Source organism: Lepus europaeus, chromosome 2 (genome assembly GCF_033115175.1).
Source record: "Lepus europaeus isolate LE1 chromosome 2, mLepTim1.pri, whole genome shotgun sequence".
Classification (NCBI taxonomy): domain Eukaryota; kingdom Metazoa; phylum Chordata; class Mammalia; order Lagomorpha; family Leporidae; genus Lepus; species Lepus europaeus.
In genome coordinates, this window is record NC_084828.1 from 13,765,317 (window position 1) to 13,789,827 (window position 24,511).

At 43.8% G+C, this 24,511-nt stretch overlaps 1 protein-coding gene across 5 annotated transcripts in view; it reads left to right on the forward strand.

The window, feature by feature from the left end:
- TIAM1 (TIAM Rac1 associated GEF 1) overlaps positions 1-24,511 on the forward strand; it is a 454,781-nt gene that overhangs the window by 397,396 nt on the left and 32,874 nt on the right. For all 5 annotated transcript variants that reach the window (XM_062206186.1, XM_062206194.1, XM_062206213.1 and 2 more), the window contains 2 exons: positions 12,887-12,990; positions 23,492-23,671. In XM_062206186.1, the coding sequence (XP_062062170.1) occupies positions 12,887-12,990; positions 23,492-23,671 (284 nt within the window). The remainder of the gene's footprint in view (positions 1-12,886; positions 12,991-23,491; positions 23,672-24,511) is intronic.

The window sequence follows — 24,511 nt, forward strand, 5'->3', positions numbered from 1 at the left end:
TCTCTTCATCTTCATGTTCTAATATTGAAGTGTTGTGTTCCTTTGGGGGGATCATGGTGTCTTTATTATTCTTGTTTCTTGAATTTCTGCATTTTTAGGCATTTGTGGAGTTGATTTTTGGATGGCATTTATCTTTGAGCTTTTCCTCTGTGGCTTAGTGTAATGCCTGCATTTCAGTGAATATCAAGAGGCGTGTAGTGGGTGTGGCTAGGGAGCTCTGGTCAGTGCTTTTGGGTGAGGTGAGTATACAGGGTAGCATCCAAGTTGAGCGTGGTAGATCTCAATGCCCATGTGTCAGCCTCCAGTGTGTTCTGAACCACTATATGAACTGCACAAATGATCTGCGCGGTTCTCACTATGAGCATAATTCCTACTGCAATGGCCTGCTCGATGCAACCAAGAAGCTCTGAGCATGTAGAGCTGCACCAAGTGATTTCACAGAGACCCAGCCGCACCATGCACCTTTTCATGTAACCACTGAAGTACCATGGTCTCAGCATACAAGGCTCCCACAGTCACTGGATGCAGAGGTTTCTGTCTGCCCTGCCAGCCTGTCCAGCAACAGAGAGGCAGATGTTCCCAGAGACAGCTCCACCTAGGCATCTTGATCCTAAGAGGTTGAGGGCACCTCACCATCCTGCGTGGTTGCCCAACCACCTCCCAGCCAGGCTCAAAGTCAGTGGGGACTGCAGATTGTTCCCTCTGCTAGAATCCCTGGATCACATGTGCACACAGGAGACACTGACTGAATGGTGCTCTTTCCCTGCTGTTGCTGCCAGTGCTGCCAAGAAGACGGCGTCCTGTCTCAGCCAGTTGCTGTGTACATGCACAAAGGCTTCTTGCAGCCGTCTCCCAATCTCAAAATGGCACCTGCCCTTTTTCACCCAGGCAATGGGCACTGTTGTGGGGAAGTCGGAGTGAGATAAATGTGCACCCTCTACTTCCTCTGGGTTTGTGGGCAACCACTAGCAACCACTATCCCCCAGGGCTCCAGTCTGGACGCATGCCATGCTCTCCCTCCTGCTATTTCACCACAGGTTGCTGCAATCTGGTCTCACCTCCATCTCCTAGCTGCCGTCTGCTCTAGTTCTCAGTTGCTGCATTTGTGCATGTGTTTGTGTTCGTGCTGTGCATCAGCACCCTCCACACAGGTCCATGGCATTCCTCTTCCTCTTGTAGGCTTTCCAGTGCAGTTTTCTCTCCAATTCTTCACACACACACCCTTTTTTTTTTTTTTTTTTTACTATTTATCCCTAGCCTGGTGTAGTATGTCGTTCCATAATCCACCATATTGGAACCTCCCCAATCCTTGCTTAAAGCACTTAAAACTGCAGGTTTAGAACCATCCTTAGAAGAGTCACTCATCCCTTTGAGTTTCCCCAGTTACATGATCATTATGTGGAAGGGACATTTGTTAAGTATTTATTTTAATGCTGAAAGTATAATGATGACTGTGATATAGCCCTGTCCTCAAGTTTACATTCTAGTTCTTCATTTTAAATTGCTTCATTGTCTAATATTTTGCCGTGTGTTCTAAAGTCCTCCAGAAGAAAGTCTGCTTGGTCAAATGAAGGAGTCAAAGTGATGCAAGAATAAAACTAGAAAGTAAAGTCATGGCATTGGTTTTCTTGTAAGTTTTCTAAATTGGCTCAAAATTCGAAAATTCCAGAAGGGATTTTGAATCCTATTAGCATTTAGCAGCCCGACTGAATAGGCTGGAAGGGCAAAGGCACCAGGACGCCTGTCCCTCTTCTCGTCCTCCCTGCTTTCTGGTTTCTTTCACCTCCTGGCCCCTACTTAACAGTGAAAGATAAAGGGGGAAGTGAGGAAACAGGAAGAAGGAGCCTCAAAGATCGCTACATAGTGAGGCAGAGCTAAAGTCGTATCTACAGACAGCCGCAGTTAAAACAGAAAACGAGAGAAAATGTGTGCAATGGGCAGGCTGGACTACATCCTTATCTAAATTTAGAAGTAACTAAAAATAAGAAGTATCATGAGTGGCAGGTTTGAGGTTGGGTACGGGGATCAGCTTAAGGTGGTCCTTCCAGATGTTTGCGACTTTGACAAAGGTCCTTGCAGTGAGTGTTTCAGGGACCCTGTAGTCCATGTGAGTTGGCAGGTGCCTTTCTGTATGGAGCTTGACCCACTGAGCTCCTGTTACCTCACAAGCTGAAGTGTACAGTCTTGGCCAGGTCCTCCCTTGAAAACCTTGAGTTAGGTGTGTGATTAGCTTTCAAGATTGCATTGTTTCTAAACCTACTTATATAAAGGTTTGTTTCCTGTTTAGGAGCATAACAGCTTAGTGGCTAAGACTAGGCTCTGGAACCGAGTTCCTTGGACTGAATCCATTTCAATGTTGATTAACTTCATTGCCATGAAAAAGTCATGCTCAGTCTCTCTGTACCCCCATGTCCTCATCTATGAAATGGGGATAGTAGCATAATCCCATCTTACTAGATTGTTAGGAGTATTGCATGAGTTTTAAATGTCAAGTGTTTAGAATAGAGCGAGGATGTCTATGCTAAACTCAGTGTTTTGTATTTAAATCAGTCTCTTAGGGAAGATGTGGAAATCTGGCTTTGTTAACCAAAGGTTGCTCTCTCTTTTGTATGGTCTTCTCACTCACTGCCCACTCTCTAACCTCCATCTACAACAGGTACATTCCCTGGTAACTCAGTTTGTGAGTTATACCTTGCTTGTATTTTCTTTTCCCAAGTAGGAAGAAATGAATTCTCTAATCTGGATTGCTTAGATTCCTGGGCTCCTTTTCAGAGCTCAAGATTTACTTCTTCTTGGTGGGGCTTTCTTTATTCTTTTTAAAAGATTCATTTTATTTATTTGAAAGGCAGAGTTACAAAGAGGCGGTGGGGGAGGGGGGGATCTTCCATCTGCTGTGCACTCCCTAGATGTCCGCAATGGCCAGAGCTTTGTCGATCTGAAACCAAGAGCCAGCAGCTTCTTCCAGGTCTCCTACACGGGTGCAGGGGCCCAAGGACTTGGACCATCTTCTACTGCTTTCCCAGGCCGTGGCAGAGAGCTGGATCAGAAATGGAGCAGCAGGACTTGAGCCGGTATCCATATGGGATGCTCCCACTGCAGGCGGTGGCTTTACCCACTGTGCTACAGTGTGAGCCCCTGGTGCCCTTTTCTTGGGGTTGAATCAAATTCTTCTTGGAGGTGAATCATTTTTCTTCTTTTCTACCTTTGCGGAATAAAATAGTCGGAATGTTGTGGTGATGTGCAGACCTTTTCTAGTTGGTTGATAATGTCCTAATCTGCTTCGAGGTGGCTTCTGTTGAGAAAGTGTGTTGGTGGTGTGGGGTACATTCCCTGCCGTGCCTTTCTGAGCATTAGAAGGAGGCATAATGTGTGGGTTACTGTGTAGGTTTAGGAGCGTCTGTCTTGTGTGTTCTCTGAGACTGTTTCCTGTCCTTGGCCATTGGCATCCATGAGTTGTTGTTGAAATTGCACTGCTCTCATCTTCTTTCTTTTCAATCATTTGTTTATATATATACTAGGAGGATGGGCAGGACAGAAAGATGGCTCCTTATGTGGCTGTTATTCTAGCGAACTTCTTACAGTGAAGGGAAGCTGGGGCAGGAAGTTGTGCAAAAGTGTGTTTGTGTGAATTTTCCCAAAACCTCTCTTATGTTCTTGTGTGATTTGTGTTGAGTACTAATCTTATCCAGCACTGTAAAAATTTTGGGCCCGAGAATTCTCTGTTATCAGGACCTGTCCTGTGTGTTGATGTTCAACAGTGTTCTTCCAAGCCACCACCAGACAGCAGTACCCTGCCCCCACGTTGTGCCAATCAAACATAGCTTCAGACGTTATCAGCTGTCCCCTGGGTGACAAAATCTACCCCAGTTGCAAACCAGTGGCCTACCTTATTAGAAGGTACTTGTTAGGGAACTTGTTAGGGAAATACTGCACTGAAATATCAATACAGTAAAGCAAACTGGATTTGAAATAATTTTGTTAATTAAAAAAAGTTCTTAAGAATTTATTGAAAGAATTCCAACATAAAAACCCTTTTCTGTGATTCTCTATCCACTCCCCCTTTTTGATACAAGGGAAGAGTGAAGGAAAGTAAATATGTATTCTGTGTGTTGAGTTTTTCCCCAACTGTGTTCTGGCACAGGGTATAGATTGCTAAAATTCACCAAGGAGAGAAAGATATCTTAATCAGTAATTATGCAAAACCCCAACTTTTATGGAAATTGTGGTAATCATAGTTCAAGTGGCATCAAGAATGTCTAAGGTTTCAAACATCTAATTCTCTCTCTCTTTTTAAGTTGTGCTAAAAGGGCTCACATTCATTTTACTTTTGTGATGATCCCAGGGCTCCTCTCTCTTCACTAGAAGTTTGCTTGACCATGTGGGCAGAGTGGGGGCCTTGGTTGGTTTCAGTGAGGAGCTCACAGTATTACAGGGAAAGCACCAGAGCTCCAAGCACTGAAGTTGCTTGTGATTGGAAAAATGGTATTCCTGCATTTGAGCTGGAGAAAGCCCATTGCATGTTAAAGACAGTTAGGGCCACCCTTGGACTTGGAGAGTAAGAATCCTCGATACACCTGAGGCCCATCTCTTTGGTGCTGAGCGGAAGCTTGTGGGCTGCAGTAAGTACAGATGCCCCCTCCTGCAGGAAGGAGATTAAATGACATCTGCTTAACAGAACGGGCTTCTGTGATAGCCATGGAAATCGAAGGCACCTCGGTTCTGGGTCAGGAATCATGGGCATGCATGGACAGCTGCCGAGATTAAGTTGACAAGGTGGTCTGTGTGGTAATGGGTAGACGAAAGGTGCTAGCTTGGTCTCATGCGGTGTGGAGGTGGTCTAGAGCTCTATTCTGCAAACTGAGGCAGGCAGGCAGCAGGAAGGGGCAGCAGGAAAGAACAAGTGTGCAGATTTATCTCCCTACAAATACGTTCTCGTGTCCCAGAGTCCCTGGAGGCCTGCAGCTGCAAGCAGCTCAGGGTCCCCTGTTTGTTGATAAAATTCAGAGCCCTGTGTGCCTGGGAAGCTGTCTACATACTGTGCCTTCTGTCATCCAGCACAGGCCTGCCTGCGTTTCATTGAGATTTGGTTGGTGGCACCTGTCACATTCCTGTGTGAGGAAGAAAATGTCGTTTCGGAGTTTTCAGAGCCCCCATTTTTGTATTTTTCTTTTTTTTTTATTTTTGTATTTTTCAAGAGCGTTAATGCACCTTATATTTCAGTTTTACGGCAAGCAGATGGGATCACTAAAGCCTAAATGTAGTTTTTCTGCACTTAAAAGTTCCTCTCTATAGGATACAGAGACACTGAGATTTGGGGAAGTTTGGGAAGACATTATTTGTCCAGATGAACCTGTGATGATTTTCCCTCCTGCTGTGTATATGTAGTTCTTCCCCAGTTATTTTACAGTGTGTGTGTGTGTGTTCAACTGCATACAAAGTTTATTTTGATGCAAACAAAGTTGCAGTCCTATATAAGAAGAATATTCAAAAAGTTCATGGAAAGATGTATTATGAAAAAACTATAGGTGGATTTAAAAAATTTTTGAACCAAAATAATTTTATCTTTTGATTCCATTTTTCTAGGAACATTTTGAAGTGTTTTCATGTAGAATTCTAATAACCATATAATAGGAAAATGACTGAAAGGCAAAGTAAAAGCATAGCCTAACAATTGAATTCCAGTTAAGTATCTTTATTGGCAGTGTCAAACAATTCATCGTCCCTGCCCCGAATCATTTTTCTCCCTTAGGTATAAACTCAGGTATTAAGAAGAGCCCAATAAAAAAATCAACATTGTAATTGATTCACTTTGGAAATGTTTGAATTGAAGAATATGTTTCATACACCTAGTTAACATATCTCATAAGGCAAAGATTGTTTTCTTGCTCCTTTAAATCTAGGTCCATGTGCCTGAAAGAAATTAAGATGAATGTGTGTCTTATCTAAAGCAGTCAAAGGCAAATCTAAATGCAAACTCACATTGATGTGAAATGTTTGTACTGCCCCAATCTCATCAGGGTCCATTCTGCTAATGGTACGTGGGATGTGCTAGCTGCAGAGCTTTTGTTCAGTCATTAAAAGACATTATTAGGATGTGGAAGGAACTTAAAAGGCAGAGAAATGGTTTTACCTTTTCACAACAATGAAATTCATTTATGGAGCCTTTGAGGTGGCTCATGGGTCCTGTCCACAGGGGCCCCAGCACTTCTCTGTGCCCACTCACTCTTGGGGCTGCCCAGCTGGACTTCTGTTTGTCTTTGGTCCACTGTGAATTTAGCCCTGCTCTCAGTTCTGCAAGCTTTCTCTCTGCCAGGCCATGTGCTTAGTGCTGGGAGACAGGCAGTTCCCTTGCTCTGGCTACATCTTCTTAATCTGTCTCGAGTCTTAACATTGGCTTTCTCCCCCTCTGATTGTCAGCAGAGCTATTGGGGTGTTGTTTCCTGGGAAGTCTGTGAGGGTAAGAATATCTGGAACAAAGATCATTCCTTCAGTGTTTGTTGCATGTGGGAAGGTGGAGTAGAAAGTTTGTGTAACTGGGTTTCCCAAAAACTTGATGTTGGTTAAGCCTCGTAAGCTGGGGATGTTTAGAAAAGACCTAAAGCATGGATCAAGAACCTGTCCCTCTCACTGGAATTCCCTGCTCCCACTGCGCTGCTGTCTCTCCTCAGCTGTCTTCAGCCATCCTACTGTCAACTCCTGCCTCTCTGTCTTTTGCTGTCTATTTAATTCCCCCTAATCATTTATTGGTTATCTGCTGCTATTTAACAGACCACTCCAAGATAACAATTTTATTTGCTTGCTGTTCTATGGCTTGACAGTTTGGTCTGAGCTCAGCCAGTTGGTTGTTCTGCTGTTTTCTCTAGAGTCACTCATGAGCTTTGCCATGAGGTCGCTTGACTGGGGCTGATGGCTTAGGTTGGCTTCACTGGTGTGCTTGCTTGGTGGTTGGTCTGCAGACCTCTTCTCCTTGAGGCTTCTCATTCTCAAAAGTTCAGCTTGGGGGCTCTATCTCTGGTGGGCTCAGAGTCAAGATCAGAAATTGCAAAGACGCATGAGGCCGTGGCTTGAAATTTATCTTCAGTTAAGGGCAGTAATCATAACATAGTGGTGTAAAATAAGAGATGGTTTAGAATCAAGCATACATGTAGTTGTTGGTTTATAGATGTTCTTTTATACTTAAGATATTAATGTTTTGTTAGATGTATATATGGAAGGTAACTTTCCTTAGCATTTGGCATGTCTTTTTGCATTTATGATGCCTTTTGACAAATAGAAGTTTTTGACTTTTAAAAATGTGATTTTTCAGTCTTTTGTACATTAGTTGATAAATATTTTTAAATTATTTATTTATTTATTTAAGAGGCAGAGTTACAGAGAGAGAAAGAGAGATTGATCTTTTATCTGCTGGTTCACTCCCCAAATAGCTGCAACAGCCAGGAGCCCAGAACTCCATCTGGATTTCACTTACAGGTGGTAAGAGCCCAAGCACTTCCACTGCTTTCCCAGTTTCATTATCAGGGACCTGGATTGGAAGTGGAGCTGCTGGGACTTGAACCAGTGTTTGGATATGGAATCCCAGCATCGTAGGCAGTGGCTTAATCTGCTGCACCACAATTTTTGCTCTAAGAAAATCTTTTCTCATCCCCAAAAACCAAATCATCATCTTCTGTATTTTCTTCTTGTTTTTTTTTTTTTTTTAAAGATTTATTTATTTGAAAGTCAGAGTTACACAGAGAGAGGAGAGGCAATGAAAGAGATCTTCCATCTGCTGGTTCACACCCCAGTTGGCTGCAATGGCCTGAGCTGCACTGATCTGAAGCCAGGAGCCAGGAGCTTCTTCAGGGTCTCCCATGCAGGTGCAGGTGCCCAAGCACTTGGGCCATCTTCTACTTACTTTCCAGGCCATAGCAGAGAGCTGGATCGGAAGTGGAGCAGCTGGATCTTACACAGCAGGAGGCAGCTTTACCTGCTATGCCACAGCGCTGGCCCTGTATTCTCTTCTAAAACATTTACAGTTTGAGCTATTTACATTGTGGTTGATGCGTACCCTGTTCTGATTTTTGAGTGTTGATAGTTAGGATCCAATGTTATGTTTTTCCATGTGGCTAATCTAGAACCCCAGCAACATTAATCAAACATTCCATTCCCTTCCCATTGGTCAGTGATGGTACATCTGCTGTGTATCACACTTCTGTGTGAGGGTAGGGTTTCTGTTAATGAGTTAACCTGTCTCTTTGACAGGCCTGTACTGCTTTATGTTACCACAACTTTCTCATATGTCTTGATATCTGGTAGGGAAAGTACCTCCGTCTTGTTTTCTTCTCTAAAGCCATCTTTGGTGTTAGTGGTTTTTTGCTGTTCCCTAAAAAATTTAGTTCTAAGAAAATTACTGTCAGTGTAATCTGCTCAGATGTAGATTGATATTGGTGAAGACTTGTGTGCTTTAAGGTTAAAACGAAGAGCCAAGAGCCGAGGGAAGATGCTTAGGGTAGTGCTTAAGTTGCTGCTTGGTATGCCCTCATCCCATATCAGATTATCGGGATTCCTGTCCCATTTGCACTTCTAAGTCCAGCTTCCTGCTGATGTTTGTGCACCCTGCCTTGGTGGCAGCAGATAGTGGCTCACGTAGTTGGATTCCTTCCACCCATTTGGGAGACTCAGATTGAGTTCCAGGCTCCTGGTTTCAGGCAGGCCTGACCTGTCCTAGCTCTTGTGGGAATTTGGAGGGTGAACCAGAGGTGGAAGTTCTTAATATTCCTCTCCCCTCTCCCCATCCCTTTCCTTCTCCCTTACCCTTTTTCTTACTTTGTATGTGTCTATGCCTTTCAAATAAATTTTAGAAAAAGACTGCTGGGTAGTACATCCCAAACTAGGGATTGCTGCTTCTGGGAAGGAAATGGGGGTTGCAGTTTTGATTGCCATAGAAACTGGGGTCTCCTAGGAGTATTTAGTGCCCAGAAGCCAGGAATCTTGATGCCAAGAATACCCACCACATGCACATTTCTGTCCCAGAGAACTGACCCCTGATGACCCCGTAGGTTCCCAGTCCCCGTGGGCACCACTGCTCCGGGGCTGGGGTGTGATAAGTGGTCTCCATGAACCCTGGCATGGGCACCTGAGCCTCTTTGTCTTCTTTGTAGCTTTTGGGGATTTCTTGGAGCTCAGCTCTGTGTTACAATGAAATTTCATTTAGTGTTTCTGTAGTTTTTGTAAAAGTAGAGAGATGCAGCCCACAGGATTGTTAGAAGTGAAATCCTTTTGTTCGTTTCCCTTGATTTTGTGAGCTGTATCCCAGGCAGGTGATAAGCATTGGGATGATGCAGGGTCACAAAGATTGACTTCTCTGCCTGTGAATTAATCATCTCAGCAAGGTTGCCTTTCTGCAGGTGCGAAGGTAAACGGTGCGCCATCAGGAGAGCAGCGTGGCTGCCCTGTATCTAGTACTGAGTGTGTCATGGTTCCTGTGATCAGAAAGCTTAGCTCTGTGAGCTGCTGCCTTAGGGTCCCTAAATGAGCTTGTCAGCTGCTGCATGTCAGGGCTCCACTCTTGCCCTTCCTTCTGGCCCCCATACAAGTATTCAGCCATTTTGTGTCTGATGAAGGTGATTCTGTGACATAGCTCATGGCTGCCAAGTTCATTGAGCTTCTTTCTTTGACTGATAAGAAGAAACTTCGAGTAATAAAAAGAAATTCAAGAAAATACAAGAGCCAGAACAAGAAAGGAAAAGCAGACAGAAACTAGTCACATGGGGTGCTTCATTCTGCAGGAGGAAAGACCTGGGGCAAGGTTTGCCCAGAGGTTCCCTCCCCCCATAAACTTCTCAGCAAGTCTGGCATTTGAATACGAAGTGATGACAAGCAGCTAATGGCTATCACACGGTGTCATTGGAGTAAGCCAGCCTCTTGGCAGACTAAAGCCTTCATCCAGGCTCCTTCTGCTTTAGATTCTTCTCTCTTACCTGATTATAGTGCTGCTAGTGCCATGGTCTCTGATTCAGAGCCAGGCATACTCTTAAGACAAGGGCACTCAAGCCACTGTCTCAGATTCAGCTACAGTACTTTTTTCCTCCCTATAAATTTATCTATATAATCTAACTTATTTGAAAGGCAGAGACACAAAGAGAGACAGACACACAGAGATCTTTCATCTGCTGTTTCACTCCTCAAATGCCCTCCAAAGCCAGGCCTGGGCCAAGCCAAAGGCAGGAGTCAGGAACTCAATCTGGTTCTCTTACATGGATGGTAGAAATTCAAGTCCTTGAACCTGCTCCTTCTTGGGATACACATACTCAGGACACTGGGTTGGAATACAGAGTAGGAACTCAAAACCACACACTCCAGGCAACCCCCGTGGCATCTTAAGCCCTGTGACGAATGCTTGCCCCTAGACAAGGTTTTTCAAGTGTTGGAGAGTCTTTCTATTCCAAGTATGGTAGACCTGCAATATTGGCAAGTATCATTCAGAGCTTGTAAAAAATGCAGAATCTTGGGCATGCCTACTATATCAGAATTTGCATTTAACGTGGCTGCCCCTGGGATCCAGATGTTCTGTGTGTTAGCTTTCCTTTACTATAATGAAATGCTGTGGCAGGCTACTTTGTAAAGAAAAGAGGCTTATTTTGACTCACAGTTCTGGGATTGCAAGGTCCAGGGGTCTCATCTGGTGATGCCTTCTTGCTGCTTAGTCTCAAGGTGGTGCTGAGCATGGCATGGCAAGAGACAGAGAGTGTACATGTGTGTGTGTCTATGTCTGTGTCTCTGGTTTCTGTCCCTGTACTTAGGAAGTCACCCTGATGACTGATCTCATCCTAATCACTTCCTAAAGGCCCCATCTCGCCACACCATTGTGATTAAGTTTCTGTGCTCTTAATACCATTAACATATGACTTTGGGAATTAAATCCCTGCATGAGTTTAAGCCTTATAATCCTAGCCTTGAAAATTTGAGAAGCCTTCCAGGGGAAGGTGATTCTACTGTTCTGTTCTCCAGTGTTATAAAACACTGTGGCAAACCACTATCTTAGGCCCTTAATAAGTAGGAAAGGAAGACAGTCGAACTTTTGCATACAACGTGGTTGGAAGAGTGGGTATGATAAGATGCTCATAGTTTGTCCAGGGCTGGCAAAAACAGATGTTGTGGGGTTTTTTGGGGTGATTAGTGTGAGACAATAAGGTTTTTGTTTTTTGGTGATCAGTGTGAGACAATAAGCTCCATGTGGTATGTGGTGTATTCAATTACTTCAACAACTAATGAACGAATTCATCAATTAATTTGGTAAAAAATGAGTTGTTTGTAATATATAAAATTATTATATATACATTTTATTTATTTATTATATAAATGCTATAAATTATTGTCTTAGCTTGGGCTACTATAACAAAGTACATAATAAACAGTAGTGATTTATTACTCACAGTTTTGGAGGCTAGGAGGTCCCCCTATCTGGATGCTGGCCCATTCAGTTTCCAGGTGAGGGTTTTTGTTTTTTTTTACTTTTTGACAGGCAGAGTGGACAGTGAGAGAGAGAGACAGAGAGAAAGGTCTTCCTTTGCCGTTGGTTCACCCTCCAATGGCCGCCGCGGCTGGCGCACTGCGACCGGCGCACCGCACTGATCCGATGGCAGGAGCCAGGTGCCTCTCCGGGTCTCCCATGGGGTGCAGGGCCATCCTCCACTGCACTCCCAGGACACAGCAGAGAGCTGGCCTGGAAGAGGGGCAACCGGGACAGAATCCGGTGCCCCAACCAGGACTAGAACCCTGTGTGCAGGCGCCGCAAGGCGGAGGATTAGCCTATTGAGCTATGGCGCCAGCCTCCAGGTGAGGGTTCTTGTCCTGGCTTACAGACAGCTGCCCTCTCACTGTGTCTTCACATGGTGGAGAGAGAGAGAGAGGGAGCTCTGGTCTCACCATCTTATGAAGGTTCTGGTTCCACCATGAGACTCTCCCCTTCATGATCTTATCTAACGTTAATTACTTTTCCCAAATCCCCACCTTCAAATTTAGTCACATGGGGTTAGAGCTTTTTTTTTTTTTTTTTAAAAAAAAGGTTTATTTATTTTTATTTGAAAAGAAGAGTTACAGAGAGAGAGAGAGAGAGAGAGAGATGGGTGTCTTCCATCTGCTGGCTCACTCCCCAGTTGGCCACAATGGCCAGAGCTGTGCCAATTCAAAGCTAGGGGCCTGGAGCTTCTTCTGGGTCTCCTGCGTGAGTGCAGAGGCCCAAGGACTTGGGCCATCTTCTACTGCTTTCCCAGGCCATAGCAGAGAGCTGGATTGGAAGTGGAGCAGCCAGGACCCGAACCGGTGCCCGTATTGGATGCTGGCACTACAGGTGGTGGCTTTACCCACTATGCCTCAGCGCCGGCCCCAGGGTTAGCTTTAACATAAAATTTTTGAGCAGAAAGACCCAAACGTTCAGTCCATAACAATTATGATGGAAATTAATTTATGAACAAATTTTATTTATTTATATATCATGTATTATGAAGGTTCTTCAAGAAGTTCATGGAAAAGTAGAATTTTTGGTGCAAAACCTTTTGAAAACCAGGCATAGGAGGGGTCTGAAATATTTATGGAAAAAGCATATTATGGCAAAACTATGCATGGGTTTCAATTTTTTTGGCACCAAGGTGTGCTTATGTTTTAATCCCATTTTCCACAAACATTTTGAAGTGCCCTTATACATGATAAGGCTGTAATATGAAATAATAATGGTAGTAATGATGAAAGCCACCACCGATTAAACCCAGATCATGGAGCTTACATGTAGGGTACTTAACAGTATAGGAACATACCCCAAGCTTGACCCAGGCCCCCACACTCAGGGATGGCTTTTAGCCATTGCTGGACGTGGCCGCCCATGGTTTCTTGTGCTTTCGTCTGACAGGACACAGGTTCTGCAGCGAGCAAGGCAGTAGTGGAGAGACTGCTCCGGAGGAGACGGAAGGGCCGGACACGGAATCCTCTGATGAGATTGATCACAGCGGCAAGGTGAGAGCTTTTCATTTTCACATCTCCTGTCTGAAGCCACTCAGCAGTCACAACTGCCGTGTCACCTCGCAGCTGTGTGTGGTTAGGCAGCCCCTCCACGGCACTGAGCGTTTTTACGTCTGAGATGTTGCTGCAAAGCAGGATATGAAATCCCAATTGCAGCCTTGATAACAAACCGTATGGGAGAATATGGGGCAGAAATCAATCATCATGGAACCAAGTCCTGTTTCTTTAATTTCTGCCGCTGCTGGAGCTCCCCGTTAATGTCCTAATTTCATCCTATCTCCTCCTTCCATCTCCATTTGTGTGGGAGAAACAGCATCCACAGTGTGTGTGATGGAGTCAGCTGTGCTTGTGTGCTACTTAGGGTTCCTGTAATGAACTCCTCCTGATTCATGTATGATCAGCTCTTGTTAGAGGTGAGCATCTTCAACATTAAAGGGAAAGAAACATTTCTTTATTATTGTTAATCCAGATAGATCGAGCCTAGGCTGAGCACTGTGAGAAAGTTCTCCTGCCTCTTTGATGCCAGACCCTGACGTTTGAATATTCTGTGTCTCTTGTATCCAAGACACTCCTACCCCAACACAGTCACGTGTGATTTTGCTTCTATGCCTGATCTGTTCTACTCTGTGGTTGACATAGTTATGCCGATCCCTCCTCCCTTCTCTCAGTCTTTTGGTTGATATTTACCGGGCATTTAACCTGAGCAAACCACATAACTGGGGCAGTTGGGCCTCGAATCTTGGCTCTATATGTGATACTGGTATAACAAGCCGTGTCTTAGCCCACTGTGCCTGGAACTGTTGTTTTAGAAACCTACATTTCTATATCTTTCCTGTTTTGTCTTCCTTTGTGTTAAACTATTCTTGTAGGGCTTTCTTGGATACATATGTCTGACTATACTTAGCATTTATTTTACTGTTTGTTTCTCTTTCCACTACAGAATTGTCATTCTTGGTCTTTATTAAGCTGAGCACAGTTTAAAAAAAAAAAAAAGCATTTGAAAGTATGTTAATAGTTGTGGAGTAAAAGCCATTATATTATTGATCATTAATTAAAAAACAGATAGATGGAAATGCATGTTTCATTCAAAGCCAAAAACAAAACAAAGCAAAAATTGCCTAAAGTTATTTTTTACTCATGTGGCCCTTACATTAGTTTTACCCATTTTGGCCAGTTGCTCTTAAGAGAAACAGATATTTCTAAAGTAAGATAAGATATTTTGAAAGGTATTAAGTTATTAGAGTAAAATTTTTAATTTTTAATTTCTAATGTGATGGAGGAAAATAGCTATTTTCAATGGATTGAAAGCTTTTATTTCTGAATAGTTTCTGACTTGGATCATTTTTACCTCATTGTAATGGCTCAATGTTCTCATCCTCTTGTGGATTTTAAGAGAAATTGTTTCCGTTTTAAATACAGTGAGTCATTAGGTCCTAAACAGAATCCACTATAATATGAGCTTCTGGCTGTGGAGAGGAAGGAAGAGGCCCCAGGGCTGTGTCGACTGATCCCAAATGTCTCTGACTTCATCTTGGGAGCCTGGCCCCGATCTGCCCCAGAACAGAGCGGCAGAGGTAGAGCAGGCGGCGCTGCCCCTGGATTTCCCTGAAGAAATTCACTGTGGGCTTTCTAAAGAGACAGAATTTCCTCAGCATTCCTGACAAGTTGGGGCGAATATTTTTAAAGATCAGGCAGTAGACTGCATTCACACCAGAGAGTCCCGTTCTGTTTTTGCTGGATTGGCTGTAGGGAGCACCTTATAATTCTGTACCAAGAAATACCTCCTGGTTTTGGCTTGATTCAGATGTTTCCTTTGAAATATTTTGCCAGAATAGTCTTTGATGAGTTAAATTTCTCATTTGCAATTTTTGAAAGCAAAAACTTAAATTGAATGAGCAGATCTTGGAGACTGGTTCCTCTTTTGAAAGATTAATAATGAATGAGAAGTAATTCTTAATATTGCATATTTATCAGGCACTGTCCTATAAGAACTCCTCTTGTCTTCATAGCACTCTTGAGAGCGATACTAGTATTTTTCCTACTTTATTGATGTCATTATAAAATTATCTTCCCTGTTTTATACTTGAGGCTAATGAAACAGAGGTTAAACAAAGGACACACAGCTCTACAGAGGCGAAATAAGGATGAAGTTCTAGTTGGCTCCATGCCTTCTGGTGGTAATGGCTGTACCAGAACCACTTTCTGGTCATACTGTTAAGGTCTAGTGTTAAATATCTGACTTTGTTGAAAGAAGAAGTTGGTTTATTAGTACTGTTATAGGCCCATTAGATACACAGTGATTAACCACTTAAATAATTTTTCTAATGTTTAATATTTCTGGGTGTCTTTTTATGATTTAAAGTAAGAACAAACAAATATTGTTGCTTTTAAAGATTTATATATTTACTTGAGAGGCATGGTTACAGACAGAGAGAGGGAGAGACAAAGAGAGGTCTTCCATCTGCTGGTTCACTCTCCAGATGGCCACAACAACCAGATCGGAGCCCATCTGAAGCCAGGAGCCAGGAGCTTGCTCTGAGTCTCCCATGCGGATATAGGGGCCCAAGCACTTGGGCCATCTTCCACTGCTTTCACAGGCCACCAACAGGGAGCTGGTGAGACTCAAACCAGCACCCATATGGGATGCTGGCACCACAGGCGGATGCCTAATCCACTACATCACAGCACCAGCCCCAAGAAAAAGTAAATGTCTTAAGTTTTTTTATTAAGGTTAAAAATTTTTGGTGCATTTCCTATATTGGTACGTAGCTTTTCTGGAATAAATTCAGAATTAATTTTTAAATTGTAAAATATCTAAATGTGGAAGGGTCATCTTAGCCTTGCCTGAATCCAACAGCCTAGGTGTAAAAATGTAGATGGATAGGTGAATAGATAGATACAAGTAATCATTTTTTTTCCAGCTGAATATGAGAGGGCTGTTGATTTTGAGGCTCTTGTTTAATATTATTTTTCTATTCTTCCTTAATGAGCCATTCTACATAGTCTTGGACAAGATAAACAGAAGCTCTGTGTCTTTCCCGAGTTTTTATAATAGCAGATTTTGCTCTGCATGGCCTTTTGGAGTGGAGCAAGTGGATAATTGTGTGCTTGTTGTTGTGCGGTGGTGGTACTGGAATGTCACAGTTGGGGGTGGGGCTGTCACAGGGCAGGGGCAGCCTAGCAGCCTTTCTCTTGGTGGCTGCCTCCTTCCTCTGGTGACTGTGGGTGACAGCCACTGGGCTCCTTGTCTCCCTTCCCCTGCTCTCATCTGAAAACTGCTGTTTCGGGAAGTGAATGCTAATTAGCACAGGCCAGTGGAGTCTTGTGCCTTGCATTCCAGGCCCCTCAGCAGCTATGATTTTGTTTGCCATTTAGCTTATCTATTAGAGGCATTTTCTGGACAACTCCATTTTCAGAAGATTTTTCTTTTTAAATTCCTAGTGTTATCTTCTCAGAAGTGTCTGCCTTTGTATCCAAGCGATAGTGCAGAATGTGAAGCTATGCACTGCTCTTTTGTTTTCTGTTTAAAGAAGCATCTTGTGTTTGAGAGCCGGCTTCTGACACTGGGAGGAGGGCGTTCAGAGTTGTGGGAGCCAGGCAGGTTGAATATTCCCTTGCAGGGCAGGGTGCCGGCCAATCAGCGGATCCCCGCTGCAGGCTAGAGGCCGGAGAAGCATTTGGGGCTTTGCTTTCCTGCCTGTTTGGCTCTCCCTTTCAGGAAGTTTTGTTGTTTAGTCAGGTGAAATCAACGCATGAGTTCTTGTCCACGCTTCAGCCTTTGACAGCCTCCCAGAGGGGACTGACGGGAAGCAGGTGCTGCCTGCAGGGTGGCGTTGGCGCTGCCCTGGCTGCAGGGAGATGTGGCTGTAGGTTTTCAGGCGAGAGTCAGCATGGGATGTCCACACGAGAGGATGCTCTCTTCCGAGCTGGAAGGCATTTGGGGTATTTTAAGAAACTTGCATTTCCGGGTGGAACACATCAGGTGGTAGAGCTGATGGCCTTGAGCATAGATTCCTCATGATGTCTGCACTGTGGAAAATAAAGCGCAAGCCGAGGATTGAAAACACTGCCAAGTACAGTGACTCCGTGTATCGGACACTTCATCTGGTGAGCACGTTTGCTGTTTGAATTTGTCTCGCTGGCCTAGCCTGTGTCACCACTGTCCAGCTGGGCTGTTTTTCAGCCCAGATGATGGTGATTATCTCTGTCGCATTGCCCCAGATTTTATCCCTTTGCTCTGTAGACCCCTTTTTAGTGAAATGTGTGTGTGTGTGTGTGCGCACGTGTATATGCAGTAACCTTTTTTACAGAATGGGGGTCAGTAGTTGGTGTGGAGTTGGATTTGCCTTAAATCTTTATATTTGTCTATTCTTTCATACTTAAATAGCAGAAATTTCTCTTTGCATCTTTTTTTTCCTATCCCTGAAATATTTTGTTTCTTTTGACTATGGACATTGTAAGTGTGTTTTTGCGTTACCTGCCTGGCCAGTGCCTCCCTGTCTCACCTCTGCCTGGGTAGTCTGAGTGTTCAGCAGGCATTTCTGAAGGAGGATGCTCACCTTGCCTCCCTCCATAAAGCTTCCGGTGTTTTTTATGCTATTTCTGCTTTCTGGATAAGGAGATGGGTATACTCGTGGAAGTGTTGGCCCAGGGATGTGTTAACCATTTAATGGCAATGGACTTACTTGAGCATGACAGTTCCTAAAACAAATATTAACTCCCTACGGAGCAGATGTAGTTGGTTAATAGCAAGAAATGACTTTAAAATCAAATTTTTTAATCATCCAGTAGTTTTTGATTGATATCAGAGTCGACCATTGGAGTTTGTGTCCTGTCATAAAACTTAAACTTTGACACTGAGGGTGTCTGTTTTACCCAAATAAGTCTTCATTGTTCTTGGATATTTCTTCTTCACCGTTTGTTCCAGAAGAAACTAAAAATGTTGGCGGAAAGTTCTTGGGATTCCTGGGCTCTGACATTACAGAGTACATTGCTTTGCTGTTTGGTCCCCCCAAAAAAAACCTCGTATAAAGACTGTAAGATTTTAGGCCACTGTTTCCCCTTTGAAATCTGTAGGATGTGTTAAATCAGGCAGATGCAAAGAGCAGTTCTAGAATTCTGAACTCTTCTAAAGGTAGACATTGCCTTTTGTGGTTACATAACAGGAAGAGCTTAAACAGCTGGGTGGCTCCAGTTGATAGTGTCAACTTCAAAGTCCACCCCCCTCTCTTTGTCCTTCCTTTTCATCTTCCACAGGAGGAAAGCGATATTCTAAACATCACACTCCAGGCTGGCCTAAGTACAGTGGCCCACTTCCTCTTGCCTCATCCTCTGTTCTCTGTGTGTTGGGTGGGTAATTCTTAGTCCTGACAGTGGCACAGCCCCACCACCCTGTAACAATTTTAAACTCTCCAGTGCCTATGAGTGCTTCTCGGTTTCCAGGGTGACTGATTACAGTTCTCAAGGGGAGAGCCGTCTGTGTCTTTCCTGTGGAGAAATCCAAGCTATCTTCCCCATGCAGAAATCTCTACTCATTGGCCCTAGATCCAGGAGGCTTGGCTAATGGGAGCCTGATGGGATCATCCACTTGAGACTGTCTTCCTGGGCCCCTGTGTTCGGTGTGTGTGAATGGCTAGATTGCTGCTGGACAGTCAGTGACCGAGCTGGGCACAGCACAGCCCTGACCTCGTCCATGTTTTACATCAAGTTCAAGCCACCTAGAGAAGGTCTTGGTGGATTTCCACGTGCAGACCTTCACCCACAGTGAAAAGGGGAGGGAAGTTAACAGCTGATCAATTACAGGAGGCTGCTTCAAAAAGTTGGTGGGAGAATGAAGTTAAAAGATAAGTGTATTTTAGTGCAAAAAGTTCTGAAATCCCTAGGTTTTTCTTTTTTTTTTTAATTTTATTTATTTATTTTTTTATTTGACATGTAGAGTTATAGACAGTGAGAGAGAGAGACAGAGAGAAAGGTCTTCCTACTGTTGGTTCACTCCCCAATTGGCCACAACGGCCGGAGCTGCGCTGATCTGAAGCCAGGAGCCAGGTGCTTCTTCCTGGTCTCCCATGCGGGTGCAGGGACCCAAGCACTTGGGCCATCCTCCACTGTCCTCCCGGGCCACAGCAGAGAGCTGGACTGGAAGAGGAGCAACCGGGACTAGAACCCGGCACCCACATGGGATGCTGGCACTGCCGCCGGAGGATTAACCAAGTGAGCCACAGCGCCGGCCCCCCTAGGTTTTTCTTAATACATATTTTCCCTAAATTTTTGGAAGACCCCCTCTCACATGCAAAATCTCTAACTTTGAGGTATTTTAAAGAAGACTTGCATCTCTTTCTTCATTCAGCAGATATTTTGGGGTGATAGTGTGTTAAAACAATATTCTCAAACCTGAGGACATCCTTTTAAGCTTATTGTTTCCAAGAAAACAATTGAAGAGTCTCATCAATAACATTCTTGGATATTTGTATGCTTTAGAACATGTACTTCTGTAACATGTTTTTATTCAAATAACATGTACTTAGCAATTGAGATTAAGTCCACTTAGACCCAGTTTCTTAGGGTACACCTAAGAGTTTGTACTTTGAATCCAGGCACAGGGTTGCCAGTGGACAAATGGCTTTGTCCCCTGCCCTGTGAAGTTTGTTCTAGGCTTAGGAGTGTCCGACAAGGAAAGAAGCCTAAAGCTCTGAATTCTCTGAAGAGGATAAAAGGGAACTTTTAAATACATCCTAGGATGCTTAGGGTACAGTTGCTCCCCTTTATCTTTGAGGGATTTCCCAAGCCGTCCCTCCCCCCAATGGATACCTGAAACCCTGGGTGGTACCAAACACCATGTGTACAGTCATGTGTTGCATAATAATGGGGATGTATTCTGAAAGCTGTGCCATCAGCCAATTTCCTGTTGTGCATCCGTGATGGGAGTGAGATGGCTATGACGACACTAAGTCTTGTGGGACCACTGTGATGAGTACAGCCTGTCATTGACCTACATGTTGTCATTTGGCACATGGCCATACTGTGTTTGGAAAAACAAAGTTTAATTTATAAGTTAGATGCAGTAAGAGATTAACAACAATTAAGACAATAGAATAGTTATACCAGTATACCCTAATGAAAGTTATGTGAATGTAGTCGGCCTCTCCCCTACCTCCACTTCTGTTTTTCTCTCAAGAGTAAAGAGAAATGTTAATATTTGGGGGACCATAGGTAAAAGGGGAAGTACTTTAGGAAAGTGACTCAAAACAGTCATGGAATGTGGAAATTGTAAGTTTATTTTGGTGCAAAAATTTGAAATCCTTGTATACAGGAAGTCTTCAGAAAGTTCCTAGCAAATGTATACTGTGAAAAAAACTATCCAAGATTTGACTCACGGGTGTATGTGGCAGACGAATGGTGAATGGGTAACCCAGATGATTGGAAATGAGGTTGATGTGGGAGAAAACTGGGTTTAAGCTCTAGAGCCTCAGCCCACATCCACTCCCCTAAAGGAAGGAGACCACACCTGAGAGGTGGTGTCAACTTCACACAGGAAAAGTCAGGAACCGTATTCACACTCTTAAATGTAGGATTTCAAAGTATGTGTGGTGGCACAGAGGGAGTGCAAAGCTGGAAAAGTCCATCTCATACCTTTTATTATTTTACCAAGATGTCAGTGTGGCCTGAATTAGAGGCCCAACGGGAAGTGTCCTTTTGAATTTCTTGCTTTTCTTATGAGTCAGAAGCCCATATTTGGGATGTGCGTGGTGTAATACATAAGGATGCTGATTCCACATGGGCAGTTTGTATACATGATGAAAATTTCAGGAAACTATCCTGTGCCTCTAGTGGGACTGCTATGGAGTCTGGGTCTAGCATAATGAGCAGTTTTGCTATTAGTTTGTGCAGGCGGCTGTCTGTGCAGTTGGGGCACTGTGGAAGCAAAGCCGCCCATTATAGATGTGTTAGATTCCTTTGCTGGGTACCAAATCAAAGCACGAAAGAGAGAGTGGGATACGATGGGGGGAAGAGGAGTGACAGTTCACTGTTAGCTGTTAACAGCCTCTGTCCATGGGATTTTTGTTTTTGTTTTTTCTTTCTCATCATTGGATCATCCTAAAGTTACATGAACATTCTTGTTATAATGATTTTAATTTTAATTTTTAAGATGAACACCTATTTATGTATTTAATGATGATGCTGAATTAATAAAATCATAACATAACTAAAATAGATAAACTATTTCTACTGAAACAAACTTTGATTAAGAACACATAGTCATTCTATTTTAACAGCCTTGTTGAGATATCATTCAGCCAATTTGGTGATTTCTTTTTCTAAGTCAGTTACTTAGGGGAAAATTCTTTGTGGGGATATTCACTATGTGAAACACACAGTTCCATAGTGCCATTGACAGGTGACCAGTACTTCTGGCAAGTGAGAGTAGGTTTAGTGCCAGCAGCAAATAAACTGTCATAATTGTAAGACAACGAGAGTAGGAATTACATGGATTTGGATGCTGGTTCCACTCTGCTTTCCTGACACTGCTGCCCATGCATCCTTGTTAGGTTCTGCTTTCCCTTGTCCTGTGCTGTCTTTATTCCAGGCTTCCTTCCCTCTTGGGTAGCCTCATGGGGAAAAGGCTTGTTAATGTTAGCTGCCTGAGACCCGGAGGAAGCTCCTGGCTCCTGGCTCCAGATCAGCCCAGCTCCGTTGTGACCATTTGGGGAGTGGGCCAGCAGATGGAAGATCTCTCTCTTTCTCTCTCTCTCTCTTTCTCTCCCCCCCCCCCCCGCCTCCGCCTCTCTGTAGCTCTGCATTTCAAATAAATCTTTTTAAAAAAATTTGCCCTACAGACTTGGTTTTAGCTTTCCTGCCCTGCACAAATACCAGCCTTGATTTTTAGCTTGGGCACTGACTGTTGTTTTGGGACAATGTTATCATATTCTTCCTGGGTAGGTGGGAGATAGAGGAAGTAATTCTGTTTTTTCTTTTTTCTTCTTTTATTTTTTTTTTAAGATTTATTTATTTGAAAGTCAGGGTTACAGAGACAGAGAGGGAGCAACAGAGAGGGACAGAGAGATCTTCCATCCACTGAGTCACTCTCCAAATGGCTGCAGTTGTTAGGGCTGGGCTACACCATAGCCAGGAGCCAGGAACTCCAGCTAGGTCTCCCACTTGGGTGTCAGGAACCCAAATATGTGAGCCATCTTCTGCTGCTTTCCCAGGCACATTAGCAAGGAGCTGGATCAGAAGTGGAGCAGCCAGGACTCAGACAGACACTTATGTGGGGTGTCGCCATCATAAGTGGCAGCTTAACCCACTGTGCAACAACACCAACCCCATAATTCTTCCCGTTTGTTGCATCAGTATTTATTAAAACACGTACTTTGTGCCTAGGGTTGAATTAGACTGTAGAAACGGAGAAGTACAAGAAGGCAGCTTTTGCCTTCAAAGCGTTATCCATCAGACATTTTTAGAGCAGGACATTTGAGCAAATGTTTAATAAGAAACTAGATATGGGGCTGCAAAGTAGCCTCTGAGGCAACTTTGTAGGAGCTTTTAGAAACCACTGACACCTGCTTAACCCACCTCAGAAGTTCTGATTACGCGGATCTGGGGCGTGCACTGGGCATTGGGAGCTTTGAAAACTTCCTGGGTGATTGCAGTGCATAGCCAAAGTGGGGAACTACTGATCTCATAGGGTTTACAATGGCCTGTGCTTTGGAGAACTGTTTTTGCGCAACTTAGAAAATTGGAACTTTGTATTCCTAGAATCTGAAACTTTTGATGAGTACCAAATCTTGGGCAACCTTTAGAGTCTTCACCTGAATCCTCTTTGACAGCGAGCAGGTGGGGCTGGGTCTCCCAGGGAGGCCTCTTTCAGGGCTGGTGTTTGCAAGGAGTGGTATCTTTTCTGAGAAGCTGCAGAGATGGAAACTTTTTTAAAGACCAGGCATGGGCATCTGTCTATTTTGAGAAAGTTGTCCTGGTGTCAGTTGTTAACAGCTAGAGGAAGACTGTTACCTTGTAAAATTGTCTTCCCACATTGCCCAGTAAGTAGATAATGGACTAACCGGAAGTCTCATCATTAATTAGCCTTGCACTTTGGGTACAATGCAATTAACTTCTGATTTATTAGCTTCTAGCAGATTAATTTAGAGCACAGGCATTAGAAGCAGACTGCTCCATCACTTAGAAGCGGCGTTGTATTGGATGAGTCATTTACTTCATGGAGCCTCTGCTGTGCTGGCTGTTAAATGGGTGTGATTATAGATCTCTCTTACCCTATGGGAGGATTATGCATCAAACCAGTGCCTGGCCAGCAGCAGGTACTCAGTCTCTGCTAGTGCTTGTTTTCCCTGTTTGGAGCACTCAGCGCATTCTCATGATTTTGCAGCAGTTTGGGGGGAACATGAGGTGGAATCCAACACCTTTAGGAGGGACAGGGGCCAGGTGGGTCTCCCTAACGCGGGTCTGACGGCATCTACCTTGCCTTCCCATCTGTGCTCTGAAGAGTACAGAACAGGTGGCCGCGTTCTGCCGCAGTTTGCACGAGATGAACCCCTCTGACTCCAGCCCGTCTCCTCAGGACTGCTCAGGGCCTCAGATGGCAACCATGAGACAGCTGTCAGACGCGGATAAGCTGCGCAAGGTGATCTGCGAGCTCCTGGAGACGGAGCGCACCTACGTGAAGGTACGTCCTGCCCTCCCCATCCCCCTTTGCACCTCTTTTTGAAACTGAAGTTGGTGTGTCTGTCTGGACATCTTTTCCCTCAGTATCCATGCATGGAGACAAATTGGCTACAGGGACCCTGCAGCTACCAAAATCTATGGATGTGCAAGTGCCTTAGATAAAATGGCATAATGTTTGTGTATAGTCCACACACTTCCTCTTGTATGCTTCAAATCATTTTTAGATTCCTTGCAATTCCTAATGCAGTGTACATGCCATGCGGATAGTTGTCGATACTGTGGTAGTCACGAAATAATGACTAAAGTCTGGGTGAGTTCAGTACAAGCACATTTTTTCCCAAATACCTTTGATTCATGGTTGGTTGAATCCAAGACTGTGGGATCCACAAGCACAGAGGCCATGTGTGCTGTTTTTTTTCCCCCAAGAACAAAACAAATCATGGGAATGGGAAGTACCTTACGTTCTTGTCTGGAACTTGGCTTTCATTTGGAAGGTGAAGATCTTTTGAGTTTAAAGGAAGCGTATCAAGACAATTTTAATTCACTCATAGGGGCTCCAACATTGGGTGCCTCCATAATTACAAAAATTTTATATATGTAGCAATTCATTGATTGGGAAGGGTGATTATGGTGAATTGAGTGATTCTACTGATGTTCTGAATTTGTTGTTGAGCTAATATTAAAACTGGAATTAGTTTTGAACAATGTGAAGATAATCAGTTTGTAATCTAATCTAACTGTAGGCAGAAGGACGCCAGGTCTGGTTTCTTTGCATCACTGCTTGTTCTGATTCGAGAGTTACATTCCTGTGCGGAAGCAGTGTGCTGTTTTTAATTATCTC